We start from the raw sequence: 12,290 nt of genomic DNA on the forward strand, positions 1-12,290 counted from the left end.
ACTTGGAACTGACATCAACTGGAGCGCTTGAAAGGCCTCAGGGCTTTTGTCATAATCCACCATAGCAAAAAATACCTTGTTGGTGAATGCACTAGAATGTTGCCAGGAATTTGCCAAGATCTGAAATTCTTCAGCAGCATGTTTGCATATTACACATGATCTAAACTTCTGGAAAGTAGTAAACATCACAATAATAGAGTAGTTTCTTGGTGTTTCTAGTACAAAATGATAGAATACGGCATCACTCATTCTTATCATTCTGTTTTTCTTGGTCCAATCCATCAGCTGTCTGACCTTTTCTGCTAATATCTTCTTCCCTAGGCCAGGATGTTCGGGAACCTCATGAGTCATGAACACCAAGGCCACCACCACAATCAGAGACATTCGCCAAAACCACCACCATTTGGCCATATTTGTTTACTTCTTTCTGTTATAAAATGTTTCCAAACACTTTACAGCCAAAATTTGATCATTTCTTCCAGCAATTAATTTGTCCAAGACCTTTTTTTGTCTTCTTTAATCCTAGTAAGAGCTATATCACAAATTCCCATGCATGTCTGGTTTACAAGCCATATATTAGAGTTTATAAAATATTCTGCGGGGAAAAAAATATATTCTGTGGTCAAGGAAGTTTGGGAAATGTTCTAGCCTCAGTCTTTCTGCAAAGCTCCAGAGTCGCATTTCTAACCAGCTACTGGACAGCACCTGGCTACACCTCCATCACTCAAACTTCTCAAAACCCAGCCTCATCCTCCCTTATCTACCAAGCCCTTGGTTCTCTGCCTCTCTTCCCTCTGTGAAGGATTATACCATTCCACCAATCACTGAGGTTTTAAAACTGAGGACTCTTTTTGGACTCCTCTCTTTCCCTCGACCATCAAACCCGAGCTTGGCCTCTGTGGCAGACCTCCTGGGTTTGGATCCAGCTGTAGAGCACTTAGTTATGCGACCCTGGGCTCGTTCCTCATGTCTCTGTGCCTCAGTTTCCTCGCCTGCAAGATGAACACGGTAATAGCACCCACGTCCTAGGACCCTTCTGCAGAAGACAACCAGGCGGGAGTGTTGGGGATAGCGTCCCTGCCTTCCTCTCGATTTCCAGCGCCACCACTAGAGGCAGTGTGGAGTCATAACGGAGAAAACGTGTATCTGGGACTCGGACACACCTGAGTTTCCAATCCTGCCTGTTAGCGACGTCGGTCTCTTTAGTTGCCTGCGAAAATGGGGATAATGCCTGCCTCACCTATTAATTATGAACATTAAATGTTAACATCTCCCAAGGCCTAGAATAGTACTGGCACGGTTGATTATTTTTCCTTCTCTTTTTTAAAGAAATGGTTGGATTTTTAGCATTGCTTCTCATACCCCAGTTACCTCTCGCACGGATGTGCCTTCTCCAAATACGATTATCATTTCTTCTATGCCGACAAGCAGATGGATGAATTTGTTGGGCAAGACAGGATCAAAAGAACGTGTGTAAATAAGGTTAAATATACATACAGTTCTGGAAGGATACCTGCTGAGGAGTGAGCCTGAGCGGGAGATGACTTTTTCTATGTACTGTACTATTTTTTACCACGTCGATGCATAACTTTTATCAAAATAAAAATGTTTAACTTGTAAATGAAGTGAACGCGGCATCCTGAGGCCCTCCTCCTCACGCCCCCTCCGCAGCCCCAGCCCCGCAGCTGCCTCTTTCCCACCCCGAAGGCCTCTCTGCCCGCCGCCGCCGCGCCGACCCGCGCGCGGTTGCCAAGCTAAACAAGACGGCGCCGGGTGCCTAGCAACCGGGGCGCTAACAGAGCAGCTGGCGAGGGGAGGCGGAAGTGCGAGCTGGGCAGGAGGTGAGAGGACGAGGGGAGCGGGGGCGCTGGGGGGCTCACACCCGGGGCCCAGCTCCTTCCCTCCCCCCCTCCCTCTCCCTTATCCGCGCCAGCGCTGGGGTATTATTTAAACCAAAGATGATTATCCTGGGGAAGGGAGGGGAGGAGTTCGGCTGGGAACTAGACGGACCCCAGCTCCTCCCAGTGGGCCGCTCACACACCCGCTCCTCCTCCTCCAACAGAAGGCGGAGGGAGAGAGTGTGACAGCCAGGCGGGGAAAGGGCCAGCGCCTCCACCCCCACTCCCTAGTGCAACCCGTACCCCCTGCAACACTAGTCCTATCTGGATGGGGAACAGGGAACAGGGCTCCTTCTCTTAGGCTCCCCACGGGTCCTGTCCCAAAGCTGGCGCAGAGAAAGAAAAGAACGCTCCACAAGATTTGGTTGCTGGAAGTAGGAGTGGAAACGAGATTAAAGGCTATTTTTCCTGCTAACTCCCCCTCCACCAGCCCCACTAAGCACTTGGCACTGCATATACACACACACACACACACACACACGCACACACACACACCCGCCAAGTGACTCCATTATCCCGTTTCACCTGCTCCAGGATCTGCAGGGTCCAGGAGTTAGTGTCTGTGGACAGACAGGTGGGAGGAAACTCAGTTAATGCCTCACACAAAGTTGAGTAAAGAGAGGGCTGTTCCTTAGCAGGCTTCTTGCAGGAAGGGGTCTGCAGCAAAATGGACAGGAGGAGGTCCTTTGGAGGGGTCTTTTGATCTAGGAGAGGATCTCCTGAACATTCTCCTGCAGCCTTGTTTTCCCTCTCTGGCAGAGGTGGGTGTATTGGAACAGGCCTAGGGGGTTCGGTCCCTTCGGGCCCTGCCCCCTGCACCATGGCTACGCTGAGCGTCAAGCCCAGTCAACGTTTCCGGTTGCCAGACTGGCATACCAACAGCTACCTGTTGTCCACCAATGCCGAGCTGCAGCGAGATGCTTCACACCAGATCCGCCAGGAGGCCCGGGTCCTCCGAAATGAGACCAACAACCAGGTTGGAAGCGGGAGCCCAGTTGGGTGTGCAAAGGGATATCCCCCAACTCCGACAGCCTCTTTATCTAGCTCTGTCTCTTCCAGACCATTTGGGATGAACATGACAATAGGACTCGACTGGCAGAGAGGATTGATACTGTCAACCGATGGAAAGAGATGCTGGACAAGTATCTGACGGATTTAGATGCTGAGATTGACGCCCTGACACAGGCAGGCAGCCAGGGCAGGGTGCCAGGAGACCCTGCTGCAAGGAACCCCCCTCCATCCCCACTTTGGGGTTGGGAAACCCTTGATGGGGGTATTTGGTGGCATGTCCATCTGAGTCACTCGCTGGCCCCTCTACTAAAGTGAGAAGGAGAGCTGCTTCCCAGTGGATGGCCTCACCAGCCTCCTGTGCCCTCTCTTTTCTAGATGAAAGAGTCAGCAGAGCAAAACCTGCAGGCCAAGAACCTGCCTCTGGATGTGGCAATCGAGTGCCTGACCCTGCGGGACAGTCGGCGTGACATTGATGTGGTGAAGGACCCTGTGGAAGATGAGCTGCACAAAGAGGTGGAGGTCATTGACGCCACCAAGAAGGCCTTGCAACAGAAGATTAGCCAGGCCTTTGAGAAGCTCTGGTAAGGGCGAGCTGTGTCATTCACATGTTCACCTGCACGAGGACTGTGTCTGAAATGGTGAACACATGTACTGTGGATAACTGGCTCTCAGGCTGCCTTCTGCCCTTGTTGTACCCATTGGCAGAAACCACAAACTGATTGTAGCACTTTTTCCACCGCCTGAACGTGGTCTCAGAATACTTCTCATGACCCTGCTCTAGGCAGCCATTGTTAATTGGTTGGAGCATGAGAAATGAAGCCCATTTGCCACCACCCCTGACTGTACCTTATTGTGAGTGTGTATGTGAGCCTTGTGAGTGTAGCTACATACATGTGGCCCTGTGGGTGTGTACAAGCACTTGGGTGTCATAATTTTGTCTGTGGGGAGCTCATCCAGCTGTGCTGGTCTTTGTCTCAGCTGCAGCAGCAGCTCCGCTATCACCCCAGCCTCCTCATCCCTCAGCGTCCCTTCAGTACAATGGGGGCTGCATCCTGGGGCCTTGGAGGGATGGGTCCTGATCGAGACTGTTCCTTCCCCAGCCTCCTGCAGGAAGTCCGACAGCAGCTCAACTCTGACCATAGGGGCAAAATGGAGACATTGGACATTGATAGAGGCTGCCTCTCTCTCAACCTCAAGTCCCCAAACATCTCTCTGAAGGTTAATCCCACACGTGTCCCCAATGGGTAAGAAGAGTGTTTCAGTCAGCCTCTCCTCCTCCCCTCCTAGGCCATACTCTTATGACCCCAGCATTTCCTGTCACCTGCAGCTCCTCCACACTCAAGCAGTGGGATGACTTCACTCAGTTTAACAAGGACCGAGCAGAGGCTGAGATGAAAGAAGCCATGGAGCTGAGGGAGGCCATTGCGCTAACGATTGCCGAGGTGACTGACCACTCCTCCCACCCTGCTCCTCCACGGCCAACGGACGGCCCGAGTGTGCACTCAAGGGCTTATCTTTGTTCCCTGTTGGCCATGTGGCATCCCATCCCCTCATCTGAGCGGTATCCGCAGATGGCCATGAGTTTCTACCCTCCCCTTGCCCTGCCTACTTCCTGTCCTTCAGACCAACAACGAACTCGAGGCCCAGAGGGTTGCAACAGAATTTGCCTTCCGGAAGCGGCTGCGGGAGATGGAGAAAGCGTACAGTGAGCTCAAGTGGCAAGAGAAGAATGTGAGCCTTCTCTGTTTAGTCCTCTGGGCCCTGGACTTCCTGCTGTGGGATGAGGAGCCCGAGGCCCTGCCAGGAAGCCTGGACTGGGTGCACCCTGGTGGGTTCAGCTGGTGGAGACCCGTCACTCTGTCCCCTGCAGACCTTAGAGGAGATCGCGGAGCTGCAGGAGGACATCCGGCACCTGGAGGAGGATCTGCGCAGAAAGTTACTGAACCTGAAGCTATGCCATACCCGGCTAGAGTCCAGAACCTACCGTCCCAATGTGGAACTCTGCCGGGACCAGGTGCGAGGGTCCCCAGTGGGCCATGGGCCCCCTGCTAAGGTCTCCTCAGGGTCACTCCCCAGCACATACTCCTGGCAGTGCAGGGGTGCACCTGGGCCTATGGGCTAAAGGACAGTATGGCTGACCTGGGACTCCCAACCCGCCCCTCTGCCTCCAGGCACAGTATGGCCTCACTGACGAGGTTCACCAGTTAGAGGCAACCATCGCTGCCCTGAAGCAGAAGCTGGCGCAGGCACAGTAGGTTTGGGGAGTGGGCAGGAGGGGCAGGGAGACACCTCCCACCCACAGGGTCTCTTGCCCCTGCTGGCTTCCCTGCTCTCTTCCTGCCTGAAGGCGGGTGAGTTCAGCCCCGACCTCCCAGCCTCACGCAGGGGTGGTGGTTTGTTAATGCCTCCTCTCCAGGGACGCCCTGGACGCCCTGTACAAGCACCTGGCCCGGCTGCAGGCTGACATCACTTGCAAGGCCAACTCCATGCTGTTGGACACCAAGTGCATGGACACCCGTCGGAAGCTGACTGTGCCTGCTGAGAAGTTTGTGCCTGAGGTGGACACCTTCACCCGTACCACCAACCGCACCCTGAGTCCACTCAAAAGCTGCCAGCTGGAGCTGGCCTAGCCTTGGGGGCTGAGGGAGAAGGGGAAGGTTAGGTGGGAAATGGAAGAGGGAGGGGGGCAGAGAGAATGAATCGAATAAATGTTGGCGTTCTCAGTCCAGACGGTTCTCTGCTACCTGCAGGTAGCCAGCAGGGAGGGAGTGGGTTCTTGGCCCTCCTGTATATGGAGATGCAAAGATGGAGAACATCATCCCCCAAGCTTCATGTGCCAAATCCCATTCCTTCCCTTCTTTCTCCTCAGGGAACCCCTCTCTGGGCTAGGCCAGCAGTCGCTGGGCTCTAGCAGTGTGACCTCTAACCAGCTCTGCCCCAGCCGGACCCTTGCCTGCCGTCTTGATGCCTAAAGAGGCCCAGAGGGGGACAGGATCACAGTGGGAGAGGCTTGGGGGTGCGGGCCCAGGCCTGAGTGGGAGCAAAGAGCGAGTGCTGCCTTGGGAGGGCTGGGGGTGCCAGGGCACAAGGCGAGGCTTCATAAAGTCAGGCCACGGGGGCAGTGGCCTGAGGGTCAGAGCTGCCGAGGTCCGATGATCTGGCTCAGTGCCCACCCCTGGAGGACCCTTTAGTGGCTGTCCCACCCGGCTGGGACACCGTTTACAGGTGGGGAGAATGGGGGCTGAAAGCAGAGACCTGGCCCAACCGAATCAGGGCGGCAGGACCACGGCGGGTCATACGCCTGTGGGAGTTGCGACTCTGGGCCGCGGGGGGCGCTGTGGCGAGGGGCGGTGCCGGGACTCAGGGTCACGCGGAGGCGCTGTGGGCGGGAGTCGGGGCCGAGACTCTGGGCCACGAGGGAGCGCTGTGGGCGTGGGCGGCCCCAAGACTCCCGGCCGGGCGGGGGCGCTGTGGGCCGGGGCGAAGCGGCGCGTGGGGCTCGCGGCGGACGCACCGGAAGTGGCGACGGGTCCGCGCGGATGGCGGCGGTGGCGGCTGTAGCGGCGATGACGGCTGCGGGCTGCGGAGGGGCTGGCGCGGCCCGCTCCCTCTCCCGCTTCCGAGGCTGCCTGGCCGGCGCGCTGCTCGGGGACTGCGTGGGCTCCTTCTACGAGGCGCAAGACCCCGTCAGCCTGACGTCAGTCCTGCGTCACGTCCAGAGCCTGGAGCCGGACCCCGGCTCGCCCGGGAGCGCCCGGACAGGTGGGCGAGGCCGGGCGCACGTGTGGACGCGGGGTCGGGGGAGGGAGGCCACGAGACGCGTGTGTTGGGAGATGAGGCTGCCGAGGGCAGCAGGGGCCAGATCTGGATGACCCGCAGGCACCTCGGACCCAGCGTATCTAAATCCCAGCTCCATCTTCGCTCGTCTCGCCCCGAACATTCCCCAGCTCGGGGCCTGGCAACACCATCCTGTCAGCCGTGCAGGCCACGCCTAGATTGTGCCTAGTGCAGTGTATACACGCCTGCCGATTTCACCTGTTCTACCCAGTTCTCCGAAGCAGTGCACCACTAGTCCGTTCTCCACGCAGCAGGAAATGCTTTTCTCACAGGTAGATCTGATCGCGGCCTCCCCGGCGTGAATCGGCGGTGATCTGCCATTGCCCTTAGGGTAGAGCCAAATTCCGTAACGTGTCCTACAGTCTCACCTTACACCACTCGTGGCCTTACCCTCTGCGCTTCAGTTCCTCTCACATCGTGCTTCCTCTAGCGCAAACCTTTGCCGTTCCCTGTCTAAAACTCTGTCCACTGCGCGTCTCCCTCCCCTGGTGCAGTCAGCCCATCCCCCAGATCTCAGCGCGGTGTCAAGTCTGAGGTCAAGCAGAGGATCGTTCTTGGAGAGCATGTAGAATAGTAAGAAAAAGGAGCCATTCTCAGAACCCTGGGGGAGGAAGAGGTGCTATAGGAGACCATTTGACAGGAGGAGAAGCAAGGGGAGTGGGTATCAACAAAACTCAAGAAAAGAATTTCAGGATGAAGACACTGGTCAGTGGTGTCATTCTACAGAGAGGTTAAGTAAGGGGACGTCTGGGTTTAGAAAAGCATTTTCAGTAGAAAGTTGAAGCCTGGAAGTTAGATTTCAGTGGGTTTAGGAGGAAATGAGAAAATAGGGTATGGTTTGGTGTGAAGGGAAGGGGAAAGACGAGCTGTGGTTGAGGGGAAGACAAGATGGAGGGACGGTTTTTAATTTCATTTTTGCTTTGTTGTTAAGATGAGGGGAAACATTTTGGGTTGAGAGGTGTTTTAGGACCCTTTGGATGCAAGTGGCAGAAAACCCAGCTCAGAAGGGCCTAAGCAGAAAGGGAATGCATCGGCTGACGTAACTGAGAAGTCCAGAAGTAGGTCTGCTTCAAGAGGAGCTCACTCCAGGGGCTCAGGCCGTCTCCTCAAGACTGAGTTCCCCTCCTTGTTGGGATCTTCGTTCTTCTGGGTGGGCTTCACTCACTCTGGAAGACCCTTCCCATGGGGTGGCCCCCAGCAGCTCCCAGCTCAACAAGTCCAGCAGAGGAAGAGTTTCTTTTTGCAGTCGTCCCAACAAAAGACCCAGGTCGCGTCTCACTGGCCCGGCTTAGGTCATCTGTCCCTCCTTGAATGAGGGAACGGGCTGTGCTATTTGGTTAGGTTAGAGGTGGTGTGAGCGCCAGGCCCTAGTCACATGGGCTGAGAATGGGAGAGATGCGGTTCCCTGGGGAGAAGCAGGGTACAGGGAGCAAACGCAGAGAGAATGGGTGCTGTTCCACCACAGAGGGAGAAGTTGAGGATACAGGGGAGGAGACAAAGGAAGAACACGGTCCCCCGGGAACGGGCTGGGGGTGGACAGGAGAGAGACCCGCTCCCTGTGAGGGGAGACTGGAGAGTGCAGCTGTGGACAAAGTGCCTGTTCCCCTCTCCTCCTAGTGAAGTAGGGGGTGAGGGCCTCCTAAGAGTGAAAGGGGAGGAGAGGGTGGGATTGGGGCTTGGGATACACAGAGAGTGGGTGGCATAGTGGATGTGAGGAATGGGAAAGGGGCCTCACTAGGGAGTGTGCTTCATTCTCTGTAACTGCCTCTTCCTTCAAGTAAAACCAAGTCCCTGTCCCCAGCTGGCTTAGAGCCTATTGTGGTGCCCGTGTTGAAGTGCTAGAGCAGTACTCCCGGGCACCCAGAGGAAGGAGGCTCCAAGATTGGTTCTGGGGGTGTATAGGGCGGTAGTGGGATATAAGATGGGTGAGGAAGAAAGGGCTTTGAATGCCAAGGCTGTGAATTTGGACCTCATCCAGTAGGCAAGAGACAGCCATTGTGAGCAGGAGAGAGAGATGAGGAAAGTGATACTCTACTCCTAGGAAGAATTTTCTGGCTGCACATATAGTCTGGGTTGGAGGGTGGGGAATGTGCAGGAGATGTGAGAGGCCCAAGCAGGTCGTTTTAAGACTAGAGCTACAGTGATGGCAGCTGGAGCGGGGGGGTAGGTTTTCCTTCAGAAATCAGCAGGATGTGGTGACTGACTCAGAATAAAGAATGGCTGAAAATCCCACAGCGCAGAGCCCAGGAAACTGAGTGGGAATGAGAGGCTGACTTCAGGCATTCTAGAAGTAGTAAATAAAAGGCATGAGTGGCTGGGGTTGGCCCTGTGGCGTAGCAGTTAAGTGCGCGCGCTCTGCTGTGGCGGCCCGAGGGTTCGCAGGTTCGGGTCCCGGGCGTGCACCGACGCACCGCTTGTCAAGCCATGCTGTGGCAGTGTCCCGTATAAAGTAGAGGACGATGGGCACGGATATTAGCCCAGGGCCAATCTTCTTCGGCAGAAAGAGGAGGATTGGCATGGATGTTAGCTCAGGGCTGATCTTCCTCACCAAAAAAAAAAAAAAAAAAAGGCATGAGTGGGAGGCCAAAGCCACCACCCTCGAGCCCTGCAGCTTGATCTCCCCCCGCCCTGTCCCTGCAGAAGCATTGTACTACACAGATGACACAGCTATGGCCAGGGCCCTGGTGCAGTCCCTGCTGGCCAAGGAGGCCTTCGACGAGGTGGACATGGCTCACAGGTGAGGGGGATGGTCTGGGGTGAGGCAAACCAGGTGGGCAGCGTTACTGCTCTTCCTGACCAGAGCCATGATGTCCCTGCATGCCGGGACCCCCGCCCTCAGCAGGGCACTGTGTCAGGCTGCTGCAGCTTCCCACGCTGGAAACCACAGCACTGCTGGTACAGGCTCCGCAGGCCCCCCAGGCTTCCTCTTTTCCCAGAGCAGCCAGATGTCTTCTCTCCCAGCCCTGACAGGCATCTTTTAAACCCTAATGCCGTCTTCTTCTCTCCCCTAGATTTGCTCGGGAGTACAAGAAAGACCCTGACCGGGGCTACGGTGCTGGAGTGGTCACTGTTTTCAAGAAGCTCCTGAGCCCCACGTGCCGTGATGTCTATGAGCCTGCCCGGGCCCAGTTCAACGGGAAAGGCTCCTACGGCAACGGGGGGGCCATGCGGGTGGCCGGCATCTCCCTGGCCTACAGCAGTGTCCAGGATGTGCAGAAGGTAGTCCAGGCGGGCTGGCTTCTGGACTCTCCCGCCCTCCCTGCCCCTCTGCTCTGGGTTCTGTGACAGCAGGTCTTTTTGCCTCCACTGCCTCTGCCCTAGTTTGCCCGGCTCTCAGCCCAGCTGACACACTCGTCCTCCCTGGGTTACAACGGTGCCATCCTGCAGGCCCTGGCTGTGCACCTGGCTTTGCAGGGTGAGTCGTCCAGTGAGCACTTCCTCCAACAACTCCTGGGCCACATGGAAGAGCTGGAGAGTGATGCCCAGTCGGCCTCGGATGCCAGGGAGTGAGTGTGCCTGCATGGGGAGCTGGGGCCCTCTGGCATTGCCAGAAGCTGAAGCGCGCCTTCTTTCATTGCAGACTCTAGGGAGGGGTGGGAGGAAGCCCCTTTGCCTTGGCTGTGCTTCAAGGCTCTCAGGGTCCCAGAGAACAAAATGACCGTCCCACCTCTTGTCAGGGCACCTGCACGTGGGCGTCAGCCTGACCACATCCCCACCTCGCCCTCCCACACAACCCTTCCCCCTGCCTGGCATCTCCACCCTGCTGGCTCCGACCTCCCTGAAATCTCGCCCCTCTCCCACAGGTTGGGCATGGAGGAGCGTCCGTACTCCAGCCGACTGAAGAAGATTGGAGAGCTTCTAGAGCAGGACTCAGTGACCAGAGAGGAGGTGGTGTCTGAGCTAGGTGGGTAGTCCCCCCACGCCCGTCATCCTTCAAGGTCAGCCTTGGGCTTAGGGATGGGAGGGGAACATGGAGTCATGCCTGCCAACATGTTTTTGCCTGGGGCTGCTGTGACCGCAGAGCCAGCTCTCTAGGGTCCTTGGTGAATTGTGAGTACAGTGCCTTCTTGCTGTAGGGCCACAGCACCTTCAGCCTTACAGATAAATGTCCCCAAAATGCAGCTGGCCACTAGTCTTTACAGCTGGTGTTGGTAACTGCTGTTTGTTTACATAGCATTATTACTGTGTTCCGGGCCCTGTGCAGAGTGCTTTACCTCTGTGCTCATTTCCCTCTCCCAGTGGCCCTGTGAAGATTACTAACTTGATTCACTCTACACGAGGAGTCGAATCCAAGATACAGGACCCTTAGCCATTAGGGCACTTTCCTAGTCACACAGCCAGTAGGTAGGGGAGCGAGGATTTGAACCACATAGTCTAACTCTAGAGCCTGTGATCTTTGTCACAGCCCAACTTGAAGCTGAGGTGTTGACTTGTGGCAGGAACCCTGGGGACATGGTGGCGGGGGGGGTCGAGTTCCCGTAATTTGGTTTCCCCACAGGGAATGGCATTGCTGCCTTTGAATCTGTGCCCACCGCCATCTACTGCTTCCTGCGCTGCATGGAGCCCGACCCCGAGATCCCCTCTGTCTTCAATAGCCTCCAAAGGACTCTGATCTATTCCATCTCCCTTGGTGGGGACACAGACACCATTGCCACCATGGCTGGGGCCATTGCTGGCGCCTACTATGGGATGGAACAAGTGCCAGAGAGCTGGCAGCAAAGCTGTGAGGGCTATGAGGAGACAGATATCCTGGCCCAGAGCCTGCACCGGGTCTTCCAGAAGAGTCTGTGAGGGCCACAACTGCTGGGACTCTGCCGTGTCCAGCGGGACCTACTGCAGCTGAGACTGGGAACCCTGAAGTTCCCCAGGCTTGGCTCCCTGCCTCAGTCTTCCTGCAGTGTGGGTGGAGTGCACCCTTGGGGCTGGGGTCTTTTTGGGGGAAGTCATTGGAACGGCGTGTGAGGGACTGGTGCCTCCCTGGGGCTGGGTTTCTGGCTGGTGCAGAGCCTTGGGCACTCACAGCTCCTCAGTCAGACATGAGAGACCAGGGCAGGTTTTATTTTGGAGCAGTACTCGTGGCATTTTCCTTTATTATCTAGGACATGGGATTTGGGGAGGTGGAAATGATCTGCAGTATCATCATTTCTCCTTGTTGGCATTTAGCCATTTTGCCAGAAAGCCTGTCTTTGACTGGGTAAGGCCCCCGAGCAGCAAGGTTATATGGATCAAGGGGACAGACACTTGAATCCAGCTGATCTAGATACACACCTGGCCCTTGGCTGTCGTGGGCTTGTTAACAGCTTCCAGTGGAAGTCAACAGCAATAAACAGCTTTCGGTAAATCCCACCACTTGTTCCTATGTTTTTCCTCTGCCCCGATTGGATTCTTCCCGCTCTGACCTTCTGTTCTTAGTGCCTCTCTGTCTGGGCTGCACTCTCCAAGGAGCTAGGACCCCAAGGCAATGAGCTGCTGGGTTGTCAGGCAGATTCCTCTGGTTCTTCCAACCAGCTGCGTTGTGCAGCCAGGAAGGGCAGAGCAGGCATG

The 12,290-nt window shown here is 56.0% G+C and overlaps 2 protein-coding genes across 2 annotated transcripts; both read left to right on the forward strand.

Moving 5' to 3' along the window:
- The first annotated feature begins 2,664 nt into the window (after window positions 1-2,664).
- TEKT2 (tektin 2) lies at window positions 2,665-5,571 on the forward strand. The gene is made up of 9 exons (XM_058553677.1): window positions 2,665-2,874; window positions 2,958-3,083; window positions 3,285-3,490; window positions 4,010-4,153; window positions 4,237-4,351; window positions 4,533-4,640; window positions 4,780-4,923; window positions 5,081-5,160; window positions 5,326-5,571. Exons 1-9 carry the CDS (start codon window positions 2,719-2,721, stop codon window positions 5,537-5,539), a joined length of 1,293 nt encoding a protein of 430 aa, XP_058409660.1. The 5' UTR covers window positions 2,665-2,718; the 3' UTR covers window positions 5,540-5,571.
- Window positions 5,572-6,433: 862 nt separating this feature from the next.
- Window positions 6,434-12,092, forward strand: ADPRS (ADP-ribosylserine hydrolase). Its single transcript, XM_058553676.1, has 6 exons — window positions 6,434-6,671; window positions 9,387-9,483; window positions 9,758-9,965; window positions 10,068-10,252; window positions 10,550-10,650; window positions 11,245-12,092. Exons 1-6 carry the CDS (start codon window positions 6,449-6,451, stop codon window positions 11,535-11,537), a joined length of 1,107 nt encoding a protein of 368 aa, XP_058409659.1. The 5' UTR covers window positions 6,434-6,448; the 3' UTR covers window positions 11,538-12,092.
- Window positions 12,093-12,290: the final 198 nt, after the last annotated feature.

Source organism: Diceros bicornis, chromosome 13 (genome assembly GCF_020826845.1).
Source record: "Diceros bicornis minor isolate mBicDic1 chromosome 13, mDicBic1.mat.cur, whole genome shotgun sequence".
NCBI classification, from domain to species: Eukaryota; Metazoa; Chordata; class Mammalia; order Perissodactyla; family Rhinocerotidae; genus Diceros; species Diceros bicornis.